The sequence below is a fragment of the Bombus impatiens genome, unplaced genomic scaffold (genome assembly GCF_000188095.3).
Source record: "Bombus impatiens unplaced genomic scaffold, BIMP_2.2 scf_0060, whole genome shotgun sequence".
Lineage (NCBI taxonomy): Eukaryota > Metazoa > Arthropoda > Insecta > Hymenoptera > Apidae > Bombus > Bombus impatiens.
Window position 1 is genome coordinate 1,712,925 of NT_176479.1, and position 21,803 is coordinate 1,734,727.

The following is a 21,803-nucleotide window of genomic DNA, read 5'->3' on the forward strand; positions in this document are numbered from 1 at the left end:
GATGGTGGGGGTGAGAAACGTGCTCGTCACCCTCGAAGAGCGCCTCGAGAGACTCAGTAAGCGCCGCGAGTTCGCCGTGGCCGGAAATCTATCGTGGCGTTCTTGTTCGTGTTTCATGGCTTTCGGCCTCTGACGCGCCACTTCTCGACTCTGTCGCTCCTACGAGTGCGTACGTCGAGCTTAGAAATATCGTTATTTATCATTCGAATACCTTCGATACATGTAACACGCCGGAAATTGCTAACAGATCGAACTGCGATATATCAAAGTTTAGTGCAAGAGTCGAGTCGCGTTTCGTGTAAGAAAGTTGAACGAGGTCTGGTTCCTTGGTGATACAAAAGGATTTCGTTCCGGATGGTGCGCAAAGGAAGAAACAGTCGTGACCAGACTGGTTGCTTTGTCTGTTAAGATCCGTAGAAATTCGACACACGGTAAAAGCAATTACGTTAAGAGGTCCCTGAGTCGGGAGCAGTGTGTCTCGAGAGACGATTCGGTCTCTCATCCCTCGCTCCTTGCGGCAAGCTTGCAAAGGATCGCGGGACAGTTTGTGGTTAGCTGACGTCATCAAGAACAAACAAGCAGATCGAAGATCCGCAGGAAGAGAGATATTATATATCTGTGTTGAGAGACAAAGAGCCGCCTAGGAGTCGTTGTCCCAACAGAGGGAAAATTAGAAAAGGGAATATCAGTTGCTAGAAACGTACGGAGGAGACAGAAAAGGAGAGAGATTTCATCTGGAGAAGTCTGAATTCCTGTCGGAGCTTCGTTCTATTCGATGACGATTTAAAGTTTTTTTTTTCTAATTAACTGTAATTGTTCGTTTTGACTCTCCTCTCGATCATCGAGTTGAAATCAATCCGAGTTGATTGCTGATATTTTCCATTTGGATAGTAACGGCGTGAACATCTAGAACTCCCACGGAGTTCTCGTGCAAGATGATAACAAGTGTCAGGATCGCGATGAACGTCCGCCTGTCCCTGGTCGACTGATCGCCAGAGACAGTTCGAGAAAGAGGGAGACGAGGCTTTTTCCATCAACTAGATTGAAAAACGATGTCCGACAGAAGCAAGTGAGGATCCCTTTTTTGCGTGTCCCCCTTTTTTTCGGTAATCTCTACTCGACGGAAGAAGATGTGCCTGCGACACTTGCTGCTCTGCCTGTTGGGCGTCATCGTCATCGTCAACGGTGAGCTTTTGTCTCGTTTCTTTGTAGGAAGAGCTTCCCTGACTTTCAACGAAAGGGATTGGTAACGCTGGATGTCATTGAAATCTGGTGATGTCATAGAAAAGAGCGATGATTCGTGTAACAGTGTATTGGGAACTTAGTACGAAACGTTTTCGTGTAAAGATCTGTTTTCAACGAGGATTAATTGGAATATTTATTAAGAACACGTGTATTTTAGTTGCATCGAAAAGATTTTATTTTAAAAATAACGTCGATATGCAAACAGACGTTCGAGTTAATGAAAATGATGATGTGGTGAAATTCGTCACTAGCTCGATTATATCTGTCTTATTTGTTAATTGAAGACAATTTTGATTATTCTCAGAATAAAGTGTAACATTTCTTTCGACTCGTTCAATTTATCGAGCATGAATTTTTTCGTGACACCCAAATTTTCTAAAACTTTTTATCCGTAAAATATTACAACGTCGAATCTTTTCGTGTTAATTTAAACTATAAACCAAACTCCGATTCTGACACTATAGTTTACGATTGCTGGGATAGCTACCTAGATTGGTTAACCAAGCAGATTATGACTAATTAAGTGTGCACGTGTATTTAACGAATATCTGAACATGATTTTTTTGAAAAATATATACGAGTACGTACGTGTCCTTCTGTTGGACGAGTAACGAAGCTTTCTTCGATTTTACCATGGTTTCAAAAACATTCCATATAAATAATGATTATTATTCTCAGTCCTTTGCGCTCCATTGATGCTGCAGACGTTAATAATGTGAATATTGTTTCTGATATTATTTTAACCGATGAAAATTGAAGAAAAACGTTTTTACACAGTTACATACGAAAACTTTTGGTTTCAACAAATTCTACCATAAAAATATTTCGAAGTTGGCGTATGATCGTGTGAAAAATATTTTCGCAGTGCAGAGAATTCATACTAATAATAGTGTCAAATGAGTGGCGTTTGGCCATTACATATATAATGCACAATCGATGTAGTATAATATCGTATACATAGTATTACAGAGTATTGTATGGTAATATTATATGATATGTGCACTGCTATTCATAAGTCCTTACAGAGACCGTTAGCAGATTTAGGACAGTGATAAATTAATGTTTTACATACCAATTAAAATTGACAGTTATGAACTGTCTGCATTACAAAGAACAAAACTAGATTATACAATATTTCTACAATCCTATTAGGAACTTATTTGGATAGGTATTTCTTTTAAAAGTTAAATCTTGTTATCAAATGTTCAGTAAATTATGAATGGGTGTAAAGACAAGAAATCATATTCATATTATTATTGTTATTATATAAAATATCCAAATTAAATTACTCTTCGCAATAAATAGTAGATAAAGATAGTAGATGATAGTATATTCATAAAAATATGAATATGTATAAATATCCGGAGACGATAATATATAAAATCAACGTAAATAATACACGAAAGAAATTGAATGAGAATCAAAATAATAGTCGAGGCAAATAGTATACAGTGTGCAAACATTTTCGGCCAAATAGATTCTCCACGCCGCAATCTAAAAGAGATATCTAATACCACTTTGTAATAAAAAAATAATACACTGAAATGAACACTGTCGTATACTTATTATATAATAATAGTATAAATTCTTTGTATAAAATATCGCCTTTAGCTGGACATGTATCTGACCAGAAACTTTTGTATCACCGCCGTAAATATGATCAATTTACATATCTACCGCTCACTGATAAATTGGACTGCAACATTTTTTGAAAAAACAGCTAAATAGCTGCTCTGTTTTGTTAGTTTCATGCATCGCGATTTATCGAGAAAATCGCTATGTAAACATTTTATGACCAGTCTTGATTTGGTTTAAAACGGTCAGAAAACTGTGCTGTTGAATTGAACTGTCTGAATGTAGCAATTGTAGAAGTTGTTTTTATCCTCCCAAAAGGAGTTGGGTTCGTTGACGCGTACATCGTAGGTTGATAGGATTGTTCACGTGGATTTCCTCGAAGGAGGTCGTACAGGAGCCGTTTTTGTCCCGTATGACGAAGGAACGCGAACTCGGAAGTGTCGTAAAGCGCCAGACAAGTTTGCAGCTAACCACCACCTGACCGAAACTTTTTGCCAACTATTCTTTTTTTTCTTCCTGCCTCCGCGCTTCGCTCTAAATTAGTTAATAAAGTCGGAGAAAAAAGAAAGGAAGCTCGTTTAATCTGGTTTTAAACGAGTGGAATACGGTTAATCCTCGAGCTGTTGACGCTCGAGGACATTCGAACTTTGTACCATTTATGTAGCGACGACTTAACAAACTTTCAAAAAGAAAGGAAGAATTTTAATTTCCAATATGAATACTGATAGTGTTTTACTTTGTTATTCTAAATTAATTGTCAACTTGTTAAAGAGCAAAACCTAGCTTTAACTGTATCATGGTTGGTTTTAGACGTAACTTTTACCACCAAATTAAATTGCCGTGTTGTAATAATTGCTCTTTTTTTGTAAGGATATTATTTTACTGAATCTATCATATATCTTTTAAATTTCGAACTTCGTCGTGTATAACATTTTTATTTCACTAATACTATTATTCTTCCTTACGATAAATTAGTTTCTAATCTTTCGAAAAATATTGTCTAACGTTAATGTATAATTTTGAATATAAATCCTAAGGTGATACCAATCGATTTTCATCGCAGGGATTTATTACGAGTGATCTTAAACGCCTCAGAATTCTATTTTATCCCCAATTTTCGAATGATCAACTCTATTAATTTCTACGTAATTAAATATTCCAATTGTTCGACTAAACACGAAGACCGGAAAAGAAAAAAAATTGGTAGTCGACTGTATCCCAATTTATCCCCAATGGGCGCAGAAAGCGGAAATCCATAAACCATCGGAGTCTCATCCTGCGAAAAAGACGAAGAGCGAGAGAGGATTCTTAATCCTCGCAGGAACGAGCCTAAAGTAGATGGGGTAGGACGGGTTACGGAACGTCACGGTAGAGTTAAGTGAAGCTAGATTACGGACGTTAAGTCGTCGAGTGGACGTTAAAGCAGCCGTGTGCCCGTTCCCAAAGAGATTTTTCGGAGTTGCCGGTTTACAGCAAATAGTTGCAAGGAAAATAAAACAGGGAACAACCCCGCGGGCTAACGCGTGTCGTTTTTACACGTGTCGGCAGATTTTACGGCGTGCCAGCCCTCGTAATCTACGCAGAGCGAGAGACAGAGAGAAACGGTCGGATACACAACAGTGAGGGAAAGAAGAGAAGCTAGACGGAGAGAGAGAGAGAGAGAGTGTGTGTGTGTGTGAGAGAGAGAGAGAGAAGAGATATAGAAAAGAAAATGAGAGAAAGCGAGAGAGGAAGGCGAGCTAGCAATGGGCGAAGAAAAGGGGGATTGTAAAAAAAGCCACCGCGGATCGTGGGGTGTTAACGCGCGCATTAACAGAGCTTTCGTCGGGGGAAATAAAAAACGATATGCATGGATGGACGGTGGATTTTCGTGTCGACCATAAAAAAAAAGAAAAATAAAAATAGAAAAAAATCCTGCAAGGTGAAAGAGTACGAGGCCGTGAAAGTGAATCAAAACGCGTTGTTCCTGCCTTTTTTCCTCGCCTGTTTTGTACCTTTTTTCCCTCTCTATTCTTCTTCTCCCTTTTAGCCTTGTATCTTTGTCAAGAGGGGAAATAGTCGATGTCGATTCGCTTTAGAACGGGGGAATGAATGAATGAAAATGCGTGGCGTTTTATGAGTTCGTTTTCCCAGCTGCTTTTCTGCCCGCTTGTACACAGCTATTCTCTCCGTTTGCCTGATAATTCTTTCATTTTTTTTTCTGGTTCGTGCTCGTTTCTCTCGTTCTTCTTCCTCTTTCGCGGAACTCTGACGCGCGAAAGATTCGTTTAGCACGGATCGATCGGTTTTCTAGGGAAATCGAGCAAACGAACGCCGGAAAATTGCACTGTTTACATTCAATTACTTACCAGTGTACCTTGCAATAAACAAGATTACGCGTCTAATGAAATATGTACTCGCCTCGACCCGTTTAATTTCATTTGCTCGTTCGAGTGTTCACCGCTGCAATTCACCGGTTCGCTCCCTCTGTTTCTCAACCCTAGCTTTTATTGCTATCGTTTCCATGAAGAAACGGTTCGTTTATTGTTTGGAATTAAGTTATATTCGTTTACACGCAGGCTTTAAAGTTAAACGACTCTGCTACAAGCGGATGGGCAAATCGCTGTGTCACTTGAGGATCGTACGGTTGCTTGAAATAATCGCAGGATTAGCACGTTCGCAACGTTAGAAACGAAAGAAATTATGTTGTTGGTATATTGGCTAATGTGTTGGTAATATTTTGTATAGGGTATAAGTGAAGCGAAAAGTGTGTCGTAGTGTCGCAAGGATGAATCAAATCGATGTGTTTGTAGTTATCTGAGGTGGCTGATCAAGTAGTGTCTTATACTACTTTGTTTCGTTTATTCTTTTTCTTTGCTTTACGTGTAAAAATATTATACTTTAAGCATATAAACATCAAATATATGATACCTAATATACATATATAAATTATATATGATATTTAATGTACATATATAAATTTTTTGCAGATACATCTATATGTACATATAAATGTATAACATCTGTGGAATATTTATACATCTGACATTTTATTCCATTTTGAATTTGTGAAAGATATTCATTCTGACAAACAGACATATTTTATCTCTAGAATATAATTCTATTTTCAATTTATTATCTAATTATTATATACTGTACCGAACAATGTAATTTATTTCATTCAAAAGCTCGTTGGCTCGTTCTTTTAAAAAATATCGGTTTACCAGCAAGTTGGCTTTTATACATATCGCAAAAAATATCCATTCTGACAAGCAGCCACAGTTTATTTCCATAATACAATCTTATTTTATTTTATTATATAATCGACTAACTTCCTGAAAAAAGAACCTACAGCTTTATGATAAACATCTATATGTATATGCTGAGTGTATCTTTTATTTCAAGTTTCAGTTCTTTACGAATCATTATAAAATTATAATGCTATCATTAAAAACATTAAAATCGAAACTTCTACCATTCGGTTCATTTTATCTTATGAAATTATTTGTCTTAAAAGTTTCTCGATTAATTCGTAATACCCAATAAGATAATTTATTCTTTCCAAACGTCGGCGATTTATTCTTTTCAAATGTAGCGCGTATCCGGCATGCTGAGACGTCAGTTAAGAGCGCCGGTTCATTTATCGCGTGAGCCTCGAGCAGGTGAAACGAAAAGAGATAGACGAACAGGTAACCGCGACAGAAATCAATCTAGGCATAGGGCGAGACGGTGGTGCACGGTAATCTTCAGATATACTTTTATTAATCCCGGTTGATCGACCCGGTTGCCAACCGAACTGCGAATATTTGTCGGCGAAATTTACCGAAATATTGCGGCCATTACGGCGTTTTCAAATATTTCGTAGCGAGCAAATATTTATAGGGAGCTCTAAAACTGTATCGTGTATTCGGTCGAAATGAGGAAGTAAATTTTTCTCTATTCCCCGGCATCGAGCCGAGCGTACGCCCATTTCCTCTTTCGCCCGAACCCCTCAAAGATTCAACAGGACTTTAATCGTTCACGAGCTTTTCGAATCGAACATAATTGTTTATTCGTCAATTTTCTGCAAAGAAATTAATACCGTTTCTCTTTTCTTTGTTCCATTTTTTCCTCCTTTATTCCTTTGTGCTTACGTCGGATCAACTATTTTGATTTAAAGTATCGAGTTTCTTTACTGTAAGTCGGTTTCTAAAGAATTTCGACGAAATTCAGGCGGAATTTATGATAGAAAATTTATTTCACACGATTCGTTTTCTATTTCAATAAGTTAGCAGAACGTTTTCGATCAGAGTGCAATTTTATCTGTAGAAAGAAGATTTTGTTATTTTACGTCTACGTTTCTAGACTTTTCAATTTCATATTATTGTCGGAATTATCGTCGTTACATGCGTTTAAATGGAATTAAATCATGAATATGATAAGATACATAAAATGGCTATAACCATCAGTGAGTCGCGCAGCAAAATGCAGTTTCCAGCGAATTTTAGTAATTTAAAGAGAGCTGTCGTATAAAAAATGCTGGCGATTTTCCATGGTGAGGACACGGTCGTTTCAAAAGCGTTACGCTAAGCACATTAATATTTAGGATGTAGTATTTGCATTTAAAAAAGTAAAGGTCCCTCAGCGGTGTACAGCATACGGATACTTAGAGAGCGCTATCTGTAATCTTTTACCACTTTTCATGCCACCTAAACCGACACTAACTTCCCCGTTAATGTGATTACGTTCTTCCATTTCACTTGCTCGCGCTTGTCCCGTTAATACATTACGCGGAATCAGACGTTAATCTAGCGGAGATTAACTGTGACTGACTTCTCACGCACATTTTAGGACTTTTAATCATCGCGGTGATAACTGTCGTCAAAAATGTTATACAACTGGCTTGGAAATTCTTTTTGTGCCACATAATTTCTTTGAAAATTGTTGCGCAATCAGGTTGTACTATACCCAGAAAGTGTCGGATGATTTTGCAAATAGAAGTTATTTATTTTTATTTAAAGTATCTTCTTTAGAATATTTTTAGTATCAATGACGCTACGTCGATTATAATTCAAGTGATTATAGCAGTGTCGAGATTTTTATGATCTATGACTTTCGTCTAATTTTTTCAAGTTTAACTTCACAATTTATGACCTATAATTGATCTTCAATCTTAGTAATGCGATATCGATGAACTCTTGTGGTCTTTAAGTGATCTTCGACTTTAATGATCTTTCGTTACTTTCAAGTGACCTGTGGAAATTCTCCAATTATTTTAACGCTCAACGAAATAACTTCGACGATTACGTTCCCGATTTAGAATGTCGCACTTTGTCTCAGAGTACAACAATCGGCAACAGAAATCTTTACGACGACATTTTGTGTAGGCGTAATTCGCTTAAACATAAGTTAAACTTAAGCTTAAACTTAAGCAAAGTTTAATTATCTTATTTGCACTTAATCGCTATATAACAGTATCAAAGCATAGAGATACTTCATGTTCCTATTTTAAAAAAGAACAAACCAATGATATTTTTGAATCTAATTGATTAACGTGTAGACGTTTGGGATTAATTAGTCGCTCTATAACAATGTCAAAATACCCACAATTATGTGAAACTGCCTTATGCCTCCATTATGTAAAAGAGCAAGTATAATGGAAGTGAAGTTGAAACTACTATTGTTACGTTAAACTCGAGCCCCGCTTCTGGCTACTTGGAAGTTAAAACCGGAGTACGGAAACGTGGCTGGAGTCCCTCATTCGCCTCCGTCGTCCTTTTCGGTGAAAGGAAACGCGTGTCAGCGTTATACATTGAAACGCAATCAAACAAACAACCGAACGATGCGCCGTCTGCAGCGTAATAGCTTTGTCTCGCGATTTTGCTCTCACGTAATCTACGTGAACGAGGGGTGCATTCGAGAATTTCGTTCGTTACAATATTCTTCCTTTTCTTTGTTTTGAATGCTGGTTCTGCAACCATCCCCGGGTTAGGGGTTGACAATAATTATGTATTAATTAGTTGTTATTTATTTATCTATTTGGCGATGTTAATCTAGGTAGTCAGCTCAGTAGAGTCATTGTACTATATGTAAATGGGAAGTTCGCCAAAGTATGTGGGATAGTACAATTGCAAAAGACGTACTCCCTTCTTTTTCGATCTGTCTAAAACATTTCCGTCAGTGATAAAAATATCTGCGTCCTCTTTTTGAGATCGATTATCGCTGAAAATAGTCCTAGTGCACTATATATAAATTATACTTGGATTCCTCTCATTAACTTTGCAGAAAGAAGTAGCAATAATTTCGATATGAAAATTTTGAACGTCTCTGATTCTCAAGGCACGACACAAATGAGTCGTAAGATCGAGATAATAGCTTAGAGAAGTGTCGTAATTTTCAATCTGGATCTTGGTAGCTTCGGAACAGTGCAGCTTTAGCCTGCGTCTAATCGTTCACATTATCGCATAAACGTGCTATCTCGATTGAACCTCGTCGATTGTTATCGTCGTTATTGACAGCAACCAGCTCATAATTATGCGAGAACCTCGATAAAACGAGACTCGAGGCGGGCTTGAAGTGACTAGTCTAAATATTTCGAATATACGTGTCGCGTCTTAGTACTTTGCTCGATGTCTTTGTTCAGAGGATAATTGATTTAATTAAATAAATTCTCAGTTGGTATTTTCTAGAGGAACTGATAATAGGAAAATAGAAAGGGACGTGATAAGACTTTATACGATTTTGTTTCAGAAAGTTTCAGACTGCTTGTTGATATTTCACGCTTAGAGTTTGTAGAGTTTGGAAATTACCGATTTTTAGAACAAATTGAAATTAATATTCCTGGTACACTTAGTACTTTCCATATAATGCGGAATCCTAGATTTATAAATTTCAGAAAAATATGCATAAATTTATTATTGGTTTAATACCGCGTCTTAAACGATTTGATTTTAACTACCTACTAAAAATATTATTTTCGTCAAATTGAATGTCGTTACCTCCTCACCTAAAATTAATCATTTCACCAAACAATTAAAATATCTTCGTCACTGTCAATCCTCCCTCTAATACGTAAAGACAAATTAATCTCCGATGTAGCAAACAAAGCAACAGGAAAGACAAAGAAAACATTCATAATCGGTGCTGTAAAACTATTGGAATATGACAAGGTAAAAGATCGTTAGCGAAGGTGAAAAAGAGGATGAAAGCGATAGTTGGCAGAGTGTTTGTCCTGATTCATTATCGGCCGTGGCCCGACGAGTACGGTTGTCAGTTATTTCGAGCAAATTGTTATTCGCCGTCGGCTCGAAGCGTCAATCAACGTGATTGACGGCGCGTCGCGGCGCTCAGCGTCGTCAGAGGCGTCCTACGGCCTGTTCGTGCGCGATTCCGCCCCTTTTTTCCGCCCTCCTTCTGAATTATTCACCCGTTTCGAAACAACTATATCCCTTCGACCACGTTAATTGCTTCTACGCAAAGACGTCTGAAGGTTCTTTCCAAGTTCGAACCAGGCTGATGGGTCAAAAGTTCGCGAATGAATACAGAAGTGGGGTTTCCTGCGAAACTTCCACGGAGAAATAGATGGAATATCGAAGCATGTGGGAGGATGGTTTGTATTTAGCTTGTACTGTAGCTTCTGAGACGATTCGCGTTTTAGATTATTATTTTGTGTTCAGAATGTTATTCCATTACATGTTTCTATATCTTTCAGCGTTTGGTCCTTAACGTGTAATATTATTGCGGTGAAATTGTTTTTTATTGTTTGAAAGTATAATTTGTGAAATATCACCGTATCTTTCTAATTATATTTAATCATTCGTAATCTACTTTATACACGTTAAATGTTAGCAGTGAACTTAAAGAATACATAGTGCAGGAATATATTTCATCTTGGATGACAATGTTGTATTCAAATTTCTTACGAGATTATTTATCATACTCTAAAAAGATGATTTACTCATTAACTTGTTACTTATTCATGTCGTTGATGCGAAATATGTAAGAATAAAAGTTGAAAATTAAAATAACGAACTTAATTGCATTAGGAAGTTCGTCTTTAAAAGACGTAGCTTTTCTTTCTTCTATTCGATGATACGAAACACGCAGCTGCAAGAAGAGGATGAAATACCATGAAACGAAAGTCCATTCACACTTTCGACGAGGAGTTTATCATCCTGACGGAAGGATGTTGAGATTATTTTCTCGAGTTTTCTTCGCGGCTCGAAACTGCCTCGCACAGGATCGACCAGGCTTACCAATTTGAAATGATAATGCTCGAGGTCTGGCTCGAGATAAATAGCAGTTGCATCAGCGTTCTTCTTCCGGTTTGAGGGCCTTGCAAGCCACTCGAGGACACTCGAGGTACCGCGTTGCCATTCTCAGGCCTTCGTGACGCGTAGAGATTGGCGTAGACTTTCGATGAAGATCCTTGATTATGACGATAATGGCTGTTGATGGCGGATCATTGAAATAATTAAACAGAGAAACTTAGATTTTTCGATTAACGCGATCTTTTTTTATACTGTACGATTACTTGCTTTTCTGCTTTATTCAAATCTTTATATTACTTTATATTATAGCTCATTGAAAACCGCTTTACATGTATTATTTAAAAAAAGAAAAATGTTATCGAAGACCTTGGAATCGATAAAAATTTTCCATTCATTTTGTCTCTGGCTCTGACTCTGTTTTTATACTTGACAAACTAGTTGCAAGGTATAGGTAAACTTTTTCGATCCTGACTCTATTAGTTTTGCGTGGTTAGCGTGGCGGAAACTCGTACGTAACTCGACGGTTCAAGATATAAACGCGCAAAGTCTAGAAATAAGACTTTCTGGACGTTCTGTTCTTGTCAATGGTAGTCGAGAACCGATTTTAGCATCGATGTTTTCACCTAGAGATGTCACGAATGAATCAATAGGCAAGAAGGATTTTATTTTTGAAAGGTCTCTCCAAATATGAACTCTGCAAAATGGTACTTCGAGGATGCATAAGTTATTCGAAGAGTAGGTATTTGTATGCGCCTGTATTTTTTATTTCATCGATCCGAAATGATTCCATTCAGAACAATGTTACAGCTGAAGAAGATTTATCACATACTGTGTGTATGGTGAATTTGTGTTCGCTTGGTTTTTCTTTCTTATACTAACTGTATCGTTTACTGAACAAACACGAGATAAAGAGGCCCGCGACATCATCAACTTAAATACCTCCAATTTTAAATCTTGACACTTGAAACTTTCCCCATTAAGTTTCTCATAAATTAATTTGTCATAAAACTTGATTCACTATAAATGAATAAGTTAACGTTTACCGATTCGTCATTTCACTGCAAACACGCGACGATAATAGAAGCAAGTAAAATTTCAGCCCTCTCGTTCGACGTAGAGGAAACTGGCTGGGTGCATCTGTATTTGTGCATGGGTGACTCGTTGTCCTCGTCGTCTTACACCGCGTTTCTCGTATGAAATACTCATCGTGGCGCACATACGATATCCAACGAACGTATCCCGTGTTTCGCGTGCGTTTCCGCGCGGATGGCCACGCTTATAGCTCGCCAGGCGGAAACGCGCCGCTGCCACGTCGCGTCGGTCTGCAGACGTTTCCGTGACAGACTGTCAAGTTGCAAGCAGTCGAGTCTGTTACGCGATTAGTCGGATCGATCGTACGTTATCTATTCCATATGTGTGACATTCTTATTTCATTACTTTATATAACGTCATGATTATATTGTATATTTCTCGACGAATGAGAGATGACTTATGATTCAATTCGATGAAAATGCGTCTGATAAAAATACCTAGTTCTCTAACATGATTGCATACTTGTATTGTAACTTTCTTATAGGATGTTAATGCATGTTTTTATATAATGAGGTTATTTAGTATTTAATAAAAAGCATACACAAGAAACACAAAACCTATATCAGACGCGAGATATAATTTTGTTAAGGAGGATTAACAAGCTTGCAGGAAATAAATTTATTTAATACTTAAAGCAAATTACTGTACATACGACGATCCAGGTCAATCGTATACTTAACTGTACGAACGTAAAGAGCAGCAGGTTCAAATATCTTTTGATGAATGGATTTAAGAAGATGAAGATACAGAAACGGGTTGTATTAAAATCTCTATTTAGGTGATAAACAAACTATAACGAATTAAAATGATCTAACATGAAATTATGATGTTGAAATTAAAATAAATGCCATCGAATATATTAGAAAATTTAGCTTTTATCGATGAACAAAATTGGCTAAGTGATCATTCTATTAATTCTATAACCATTGAAAATGCTCGGAAGTAATTGCAAGGGACAGGTTTAAGAGAAACGGAAGAGTCGAATTCACGGGTCAACTTTAATTCAAGACAGAATTACGAAGCAGAAGAAACGGAAATGAGGGAAATCTCCCCCGACTGCGGGGGGTTTCATAAGCAACGGGGGTTCAGAACGAATTCTTTTCAACTACGAGACACCTTCGCTGTAATGCTCGGCATGTAATATGCTGTTGTGTGCAATATGCAACGCTGCCGACCAAATGGAGTTGGAAGGGCTTTCTCATTCCTAATTTAACGCGATGAGATTCGAAATGGCGAATTCAACGACGGGCAAAATGTTCTGTACAAGAAATATTGGACGAGCGAAAAACGATTAGAACACGTGAAAAAGAAAGATTTGTCCGTTCGTTAAGCCTAGAGACGGTAGTTAAATTATCTTAATTATTGTACGTAATTGGTTTTACTTGTGCCGATGGTAATATTGAATTAGTAAATTATTAACAGTATTTATGTATGAATATTTGTGTATTGCTAGGTTTCCTTTAATTGGATATTCATACGTTAATTAATATTTTTGATATTATATGTGATACGGTGTATTAAATTACGCTATTTAAACAACTAAAACGTATATTATATGAATGGATCATTGTGTATTTTATTGTGTTTAATATGTATTATGTTTCACACATTCTATTTTATTTATTTCTCTTTAAAACGGAATGACCGGTGTTTCAATGTGATTGTTGTTTTTTTACTACCATTATGTCAGATTTGTTACTACATTTTACTCTTTTTTTTACGAATTTCATGCAATTTTTACAATCTTTCCGTTTATAAATCCACGCAATTTACGTTTAATAACTCATTGGTAATTTCTGTTTCTACAGTGGAACCTTTTACTCTGGCGTTTTATATAGATTAGATTTAGTAATGTAACGTAATGGAAATTTTTAATTCAAATGCAAGCAAATTACTGGAGCGTAGGATTACCGGAGCGAATTACTAATACATCAAGGATTTTATAAATTAATTTATAAATATATTTTAATCCTCGTTGCTCGTACTATATTAACTTCTCTATTATCTATTCATCTCGATGAAACTTTAATTAACCAGTTACCACTTCAACTTATACCTGTATCACATATCACGAACAGTTATCATTCTACATCAAAGAGCAAAATACTAATTTATCTAGAGAACAAAAAAAAAAAAAAAAAAGAGAGAAAAGAATTGTTTGTTCAAAATATTCGAAAAAATGCAAAAATTCATATACTTCCAAATTATTCACACTACTGTTACTATTTCTGTGGTTTATTTACATCAAAATGGCTGTCCTAGAATTATCGATACGACGAGGTGCCCGAGGTGTAAGCACAAAGCTAGAACGTAATCGCGATCTAAAATTGCATTAAATCGGTCCGTATGAACAAGTATCTCTTGTACTGCCGTTAATAACGTTAATGCTGACTACTGTGTGCACAATTTAATTTGAAACCAAATTACGTGGTAGAAGCATTATCTAAATCGGTATTTTCATCGTACAATGTCCTCTGAATTAGAAATTACGATTTCGACTGCAGATCCCACGGCTATGAATTATCGTAGTATTATCAAATTAATGTTATTAATCGTTAATAACTAATTGCAGGGTTAATTAATCTATTTACTTGTCTAGTGTACGCAATTATAGAATACGCAATGTTATAGAAACCAATTATGTAGCGATAAAAGGAACTGAACCTTTCATGCTTGAAAATAGGTAATGATAATTGGTCCTTTACATCTCTATTAAATAAGATTATTGCTTTGTTACAAATTATGCATTCTGCATAAATACATTGATCAATAAATACATTGAAAAATATATGATTCTGTGTTGAAAGAGAAATTTGATTGTACTGTCGTTATATGTCTTTTGTACGTGCATCTGCAAAAAGAAAGGGATAACATCAAATTAAGTTCCTCTTGAATCTATTCAACTTTTATTTAGAACATTTTCTCATAAAATAATTTGTTTATGAGGAATTTATTGTTGGATACCTTGCTCTGTATACTATTGTATAGTATTGTATGAGTGTCGTATTGCAAGCATATCATATTCCATAAGCGAACTAGAAGTACACTGTACACACACCACCATACATGATAATTGTGCAACTACATGAAGTTCAACCTTGGTTCAAACGTAGAAGATAGAAAAATTTGTCTATCATTTTACTCGACTATTTCTATTTAAGCAGCTCAGAACTATACTTACTAGGTACAACTATGTACCTTCTTTTGCATAAATTGACACATGAAATCACTAAAAATGGAATATTAAAATTTTCCAAAAATTTACTGCTAATATTTAATGTTCAATATCAGTTTACAATTACACATCGTTCATTATACCTTCTACTACCCGATCACGATATTCCTTATCAAAATTAACTAATATTCGTCAATAATTTTTAATAATCACAAACATGTTCGTTAATTTAAACTAGACAAATACTTGAAGCACAAAAATGAAATCTCATCTGTAGTCTTTCCTTTACTCGGTCCATTCTAATAATTCAGGCGAAAAAATTGCCTAAATTGCCATAAAAATCTATAGTATTCCAGCATAGACATGTTTGTCGCACTTGCGAGTCGCGATTTAACGAGCTCAAAATGCACGCACGGCGCTTCGGTCGCGAGCTCGGTTTTTCCAGCCGCGAAAAAAGCGAGATTATCGCGACGGAACGTGCCGCGGGACATGGAACCGCTGCAACGTCGAGCTTCCCTGGGGACGAAGAAGGTTTTTCAGGATCGAGGCGAGGAGCGATGCGATAACAAATACCGTGCGCCATCTTTTTTCGACGCATCGCGTTATTTAGAGACGCAGTCGAGCATTATAAGCCAGCTCGGCGATCGTTTAAACGCGATACAAATTTTCCTTCGTTTTTCCTTTTTTCTTGATGTCTTGTCTGTTCGTTTAGAGTAATGGATTAAGTATGATTATTCTAAGATAGCTCGCACAACTATTAAAATAGTCAGCCTAAATATACACGACGTTATGATACGCTAATAGACCCTAATATCAATTACCCTAGTTAAAAGTAATGTAAATTGCGCTAATGTACGCTATTATGGAGGACTTCTGTTTGAATTTCGCAATTGAGGATTTGGATTTTTAATACTTGTCATTTTTACGTAGTCGGAAATGACATCGGTAATTAAAATCGACATTCTCCGCTTGATACCAACTGGGGTAACTTAATCGGTACTTTTCGGCCGAACTTTGGGTTATTCTCAGACCAGTGTGTGTTCCAAAGATAATCGTTCAAATTATCTTCTCCTTTAATTTTGAACTACCTGGCTAACTTGTCCTTTATTCCATCCATCCACAAGCTTTTCACTGCCTCCCATATAAAAATCAATAGTAATATTTGCCAAACATTTTTATTTACCATATGATTGTTTTCACACATATTTTAGAAGCTAAGGCTCTCGTTCAGAATCGATACGCGTGAAAACGGAGAATTTCCAAGAGAAGGAGAGAGAGAGAGAGAGAGAGAGAGAGAGAGAGAGAGAGGGAGGGAGGGAGAAGGAGTGAGAAGGGGTGAAAAATGCATTAAGCCGAGCTGGAAAATATCAGGATGCAGAGAAGAGGCTTATTGCGAAGTATCGTGCATATAGTCGAGTGTTGGAGCGTTTGGTATGGTTGAAACGCGAGAACAACGTGCTAATTAGGAGCGTAACCGTATTGTGTGTGTCTATCAGAGGGAGCGAATCGTGTAATGTTTCGCACTGGTAAAGGTTTGTTGATTCAATAGCAATGGGTTTCTCTAGTGAGATTGATTGATCATTGATGTTTTATACGGTAGCTAATTATCGTTGTCGACGTGATCAGATTTTCCAGTGTTCCTTCGTGGTTACTTCCAGATTTGGAAAATGTTGAATCCTCGCAAAATTGATTTATCCAGAGAGTTTGATATTTATTCAAACATAAAGAATATCTCTTCATAACGAATTTTTATACGATATAATTAACACTTGAATTTCATTTCATTCTTGTTGACGTTGGAGACAAGAAAATATAATTAAAACAAGAGGACAATTCTACTAAGGTTATGATTTTATACTTACTATCAGTATAGTATCAAATGGAAAAATTAATTTGAATTGTTATTTTTACTTTCAATACCATTGCGAAGCATATTTTATATTTTTATTACATCTGTTTCGTAACTTCATATTATATTATATTTTTACCAAATTACTTCATAAAAACAGTTATAACTGTAATTTATCCCCTAAAACCTTCCCTTTCTAATATTAATACCTAAAATATTTTCCAACCTGTCTTTCCTATATTCTATACAGAATATCCTGTACATCTTCCTTATTAGAATTTCCTGTAGAACGGAAATAGCGAAATTGCGTTCTGAGCTGGTAAAAATCCTATTGGCAAGGCCGATGAAATTACGAAGAAGATGGGAAAAGTATGTTGTCGTGAATTATAATGCAAGTGACACCGCGTTTTGCTATAGCATTAATTTCCTGTCATGCTATAACGACCTGTATTGTGGTTGCAATTTGCGGTTAAAGTTCGTACGCAGCCTTGTTGTTCATCTTCGTTTCGCTATCATCGTTGCGCCTGGTTTCGCATTTTGCTGTTGTTGTTAATAATAGTCATGGCCCTGTAGTTTTGACCACGGAACGTTCGAAATCAGTCGTTTCGAATAAATGATAGACGACATAACTAAAAATTTCTCTAATTTATCGTCTAAGCGAGAGTGCCTACGGCTAGCCATTTACAATTGCACGAAAATGCTGTAATACTCTCCTGGTGGTTCATTTTATCTAATTAAATACAAATTTTCGATGCAAACGTAATTCCGTAATTGGTTGAAAAAATATTCTGCTTTAAATATTTTATCGAAGATACACAAATAAATTTAAAATATTACATATTAATTCAATTCCACCATTAATTTAGTAGCTTTTTAGATGATCGTTGAATTCTTAACGACCATTTCCTTATCATAATAACTTCATCACAAAGGTAAAGGTCACTAATTATTTTGAAATGGGGAACGGTTCTTCAAATAAAGTACTGTTATCATCGCTAAGGAGAGTATCAATGATCACTCGTGTTGCAATCAAGACTATAATTGGACTTTATCGATGTTCGAAGTACTGATTTCTTAATTGGAACAGTAAATCGTTTCTCATTATGATTCTACGGGGTTTAGGTATATTCAAACTATCAACGTATTATTATTTAAGTAAGATATATATCCGCAATCTTTTAATGATATTTTTCAAAGCATCTCAGATCTTGTTTCCTACAGGATCAGTCGGAACCTGTTTAAAAATAATTTCCAGCCCTTCCCAGGCACCAGTTTAAAATAATTAAACTTTCCAAATTCCTTTCAAGATGAACGAATCTTCGAACTTGGTCCCCCCTCGATCTAAATTCCATCGAGTTGAAAGAGTGTTCGAGTGGCGAGGATTTCTTGAAGATTCATTAAATTACAGGAATTGACGAAGGGAAAGTCACTTGCCTGCCACAGATTGTCTATATCGTTCCTCGTTTCCCGGACACCAAGTACACGTCGTTTCTCCCGAGATTCCTCGCGTTCGAAACGATTAACTGAATTCCTTGGGGCAGTTGTGCACGTACCGGTGGAAAAAGCATGGGTTCTTTCTACTTCTTCCTCTTACTCGTCCATTCAATTCAACCCCCTTGATACGTGCCCCTTGGTCTAGTTTACACAAGCATTGTCGTGGCAATTAACGTCGAGGAACTAGCTGCACTTAGCAGTAATTTAACGACGATAGTGTGTATTCAGGTTTATACGTGTTTTAGGAACGTGAAATCAGAGGGTGTAAATAAGGGTGAGTTCTATTCGAAGAGGAATACTTGATCGATGACAGATCGAGGGGGTAACTTCGCTTAGGGGAAAATATTTAAACGAAGTTTAGAAAGAATTTTAATCGATGAGAAATTGTTGACTCGAAGAAGCTGAAATTAGAGACTTGTTATGTTGGGTGTTTGATATATGCGAGATAATTTTTGAAAATGGCTAAGAATATTACACGATGAAACTACAGGTGAATTTATCGTTTAGTTATTAACTTTGTTAAAGTACAGTATTATGTATTGAAATTGGGGCGCAAGATCTAGCGTGGGAAGCTTAAGAGAGAAATTAAAATGAAATTTGCTTATATTTGTGAATTATCGGCTCGGTAATTGTCATAAAGCATATTTAAATCTGTAAAACGATAATAAATAAAGTCTGTGTGGAACAGAGATTTAGATCTTCTTTATATTTTATGGCAAAGGCTAGGCATTGCAGTAAGTAGAATAAGGACCGTATCTGTCCAGACAAGTAAGATATTGCTCATTAGAAACACATCTTTTCCCTTGTTGTAAAAAGAAACATAGCGCGTTAAGATTTGAAGGATGTTGATCATTTTCATTCGTAAGTAGAATGAGGATGGTTAGATAAATGGAATATTAGCTATAGACATTCATTTTTTAGCATTTTTTTTTAAAAAGTGCGTAGTTCACTATAATTTGAACGTATTTTTATCAAAAACAAATTTATGATTGAACTAAGCTATAATGTGTTGCAAATATCTACACAACCTAAAACATAAATGAATGAATATCTTTATTATTTTAAGACTACTACTCAAAGTTTTAAATTGTTCTTCGATTCATACAGAAATTCGCAATGGAGTCAGCAAACTGAGTACAGTATCTATCGATCGTTGGATCCATCACCATAATTAATTTTCTCGCATTCTAAAGGGCGCGGAGTCATCCCGACGTTTCCGACCGTCAAAGATGATTAAACCGCCGGCCCGTTATTACGACGATTTCACGGCTCGGTCGAGGTTATTCGGTAAGCAGCGGGATTATAGTCACGGATATAGGGTAATAAGGATTCGAGGTGGTAAAGACGAGAACTTGAACGTACGTGACGGGAATCGGAGCTCGAAGAAAACTCGAATTACTTTGACAAACTTCGCCGTCATACGTGCTCCCTCTTGCTTTCTCTTTCTCTGTTTCTACTTCGTTCTACGAACAATGTTTTCCCTGTCTCATTTCTCGTGTCGATTTTTTCCAAATGTTGCATCGACCTGGTTACAAGTAGACGACAAAAGCTCTACGTGCTGTCAAGAAAGTATTACTCTTTGTTACAACTGTTTGTCTTCTATCGTGATTTTCTGAGTTGGTCGTTTCGGCTCTCGATCATTTTTTGACTTAATGGTGGCATACGATGGCTCCGAGCTCTAGGTCTTGATATAGTACTTTACAGTACAACGTTATAGTCACGTGACACTTTTTTGAGATAGTTCGGAAGTAAAGCGCTATCCGTTAAAACGAAAGCTACCATAAACGCCTGAAAGTCGGGCCATTTGGGTGGCCGACGTGTTTTATAACATCGACGTATCAAGCTGCCACGAGCAACGAATTTTCGTTTCTAAATGTGCTGTGAAAACCCATAACCCGAGTTTCGTAGATTAGTCGAAGTTTTCATTCATCGTTATTTTTCGAAGACTACACTGGCGTTACAGTGGAAATAATTTTTAGCCTTTAAAGTATAGAAATTTTCAACTGAATTTTCCCTTGTCCTCTTCCCTTCATCCACAGCTTTCTTTTACTTCTTTCATTTCTCAGAATATATGTAGTTTGAGGAATAAAAGTTCTTTACGTATAACGTACGGGATACTCTACAGGTTACAAATTTTCCTGTCGTGTTCGATAGGGTAAAACGTAACTAAAAGTCAGAACGAAAGTCTTTAACTTTGTTAAAGCTGGAATGACAGTATGGAACGCGAGAACAGTTACAATGTCCTGGAAAAAGTAGCGAAATGATATTTACTAGTTCGTATATCGGGTTACGTTGATAGCTAGGTTTATTGAATTAATGTTTCATTTTATCGATAGATTTAAATATTTGCAACATTTCTATGAAAAACGTATTCGTTTTGCGGATCATTAATTTGTTTCTCTTTTATTTAGAAGCATGTACGATAAATTAAAATTGATTGAAAGTGAATCCATTATGGCTGCTTTTATATTTTTATATCGAGGAATTAACGAACGTATAAACGTACATATTTATACACGTCTGAAAACAGATGTACCTTTTTGTATATTTAATTAAATGATTTAAGATATAAACGGATAAATAAACGTTATTAACGTAATTACGTATACCGAGCATTTCGTATAACCATATTATACAATTATGTTAACTGGAAATTAAAAGAGGGTATATTAATACATTAATATATACATAGAGAATAATTTGTTTGGAAAAGTTTGAATCGATTTTGAAAGTTACATGCAGATTCAAAATGTAAAATACGATTTTGATAACATGAGGTTAGTTGAAAGCACTCTCAACTTCAAAATCGCTCTTATACTAAAATCTAAAATTATAATTCATCTGGTGTTTTCTCTACAATTTCCATTTGTAAGCTACACACATTCATCATATGCTTACAATCTGTTAAAAAGGATAAATGATATTTATAAAAAATGATTATATAAATATCAAGACAATCAAGAAGTTTCCTATAAAAAATGTATTTTACTCGTACTCTATGCTCCTGATTCTATATAAACATCTTTTTTAATATCCTCTATATAATCTGTAGAATATTTACACACTAATTTTTATAACTACTAGAAATACAAAAGTTGTTATAAAAGTTTCAATATTAAGAAAGTAGAATGTTTCTTTGATATTA

General features: G+C 36.0%; 1 protein-coding gene across 3 annotated transcripts in view; it reads left to right on the forward strand.

The window, feature by feature from the left end:
- Window positions 1-9: 9 nt before the first annotated feature.
- Window positions 10-21,803, forward strand: part of LOC100748441 (carbonic anhydrase-related protein 10) — a 229,351-nt gene continuing 207,557 nt past the window's right edge. For 2 of the 3 annotated variants that reach the window (XM_012393923.3, XM_012393922.3), the window contains exon 1: window positions 10-1,185. In XM_012393923.3, the coding sequence (XP_012249346.1) occupies window positions 1,131-1,185 (55 nt within the window). In that variant the 5' untranslated portion in view covers window positions 10-1,130. The remainder of the gene's footprint in view (window positions 1,186-21,803) is intronic. The other variant, XM_003485494.4, reaches the window with a different exon arrangement.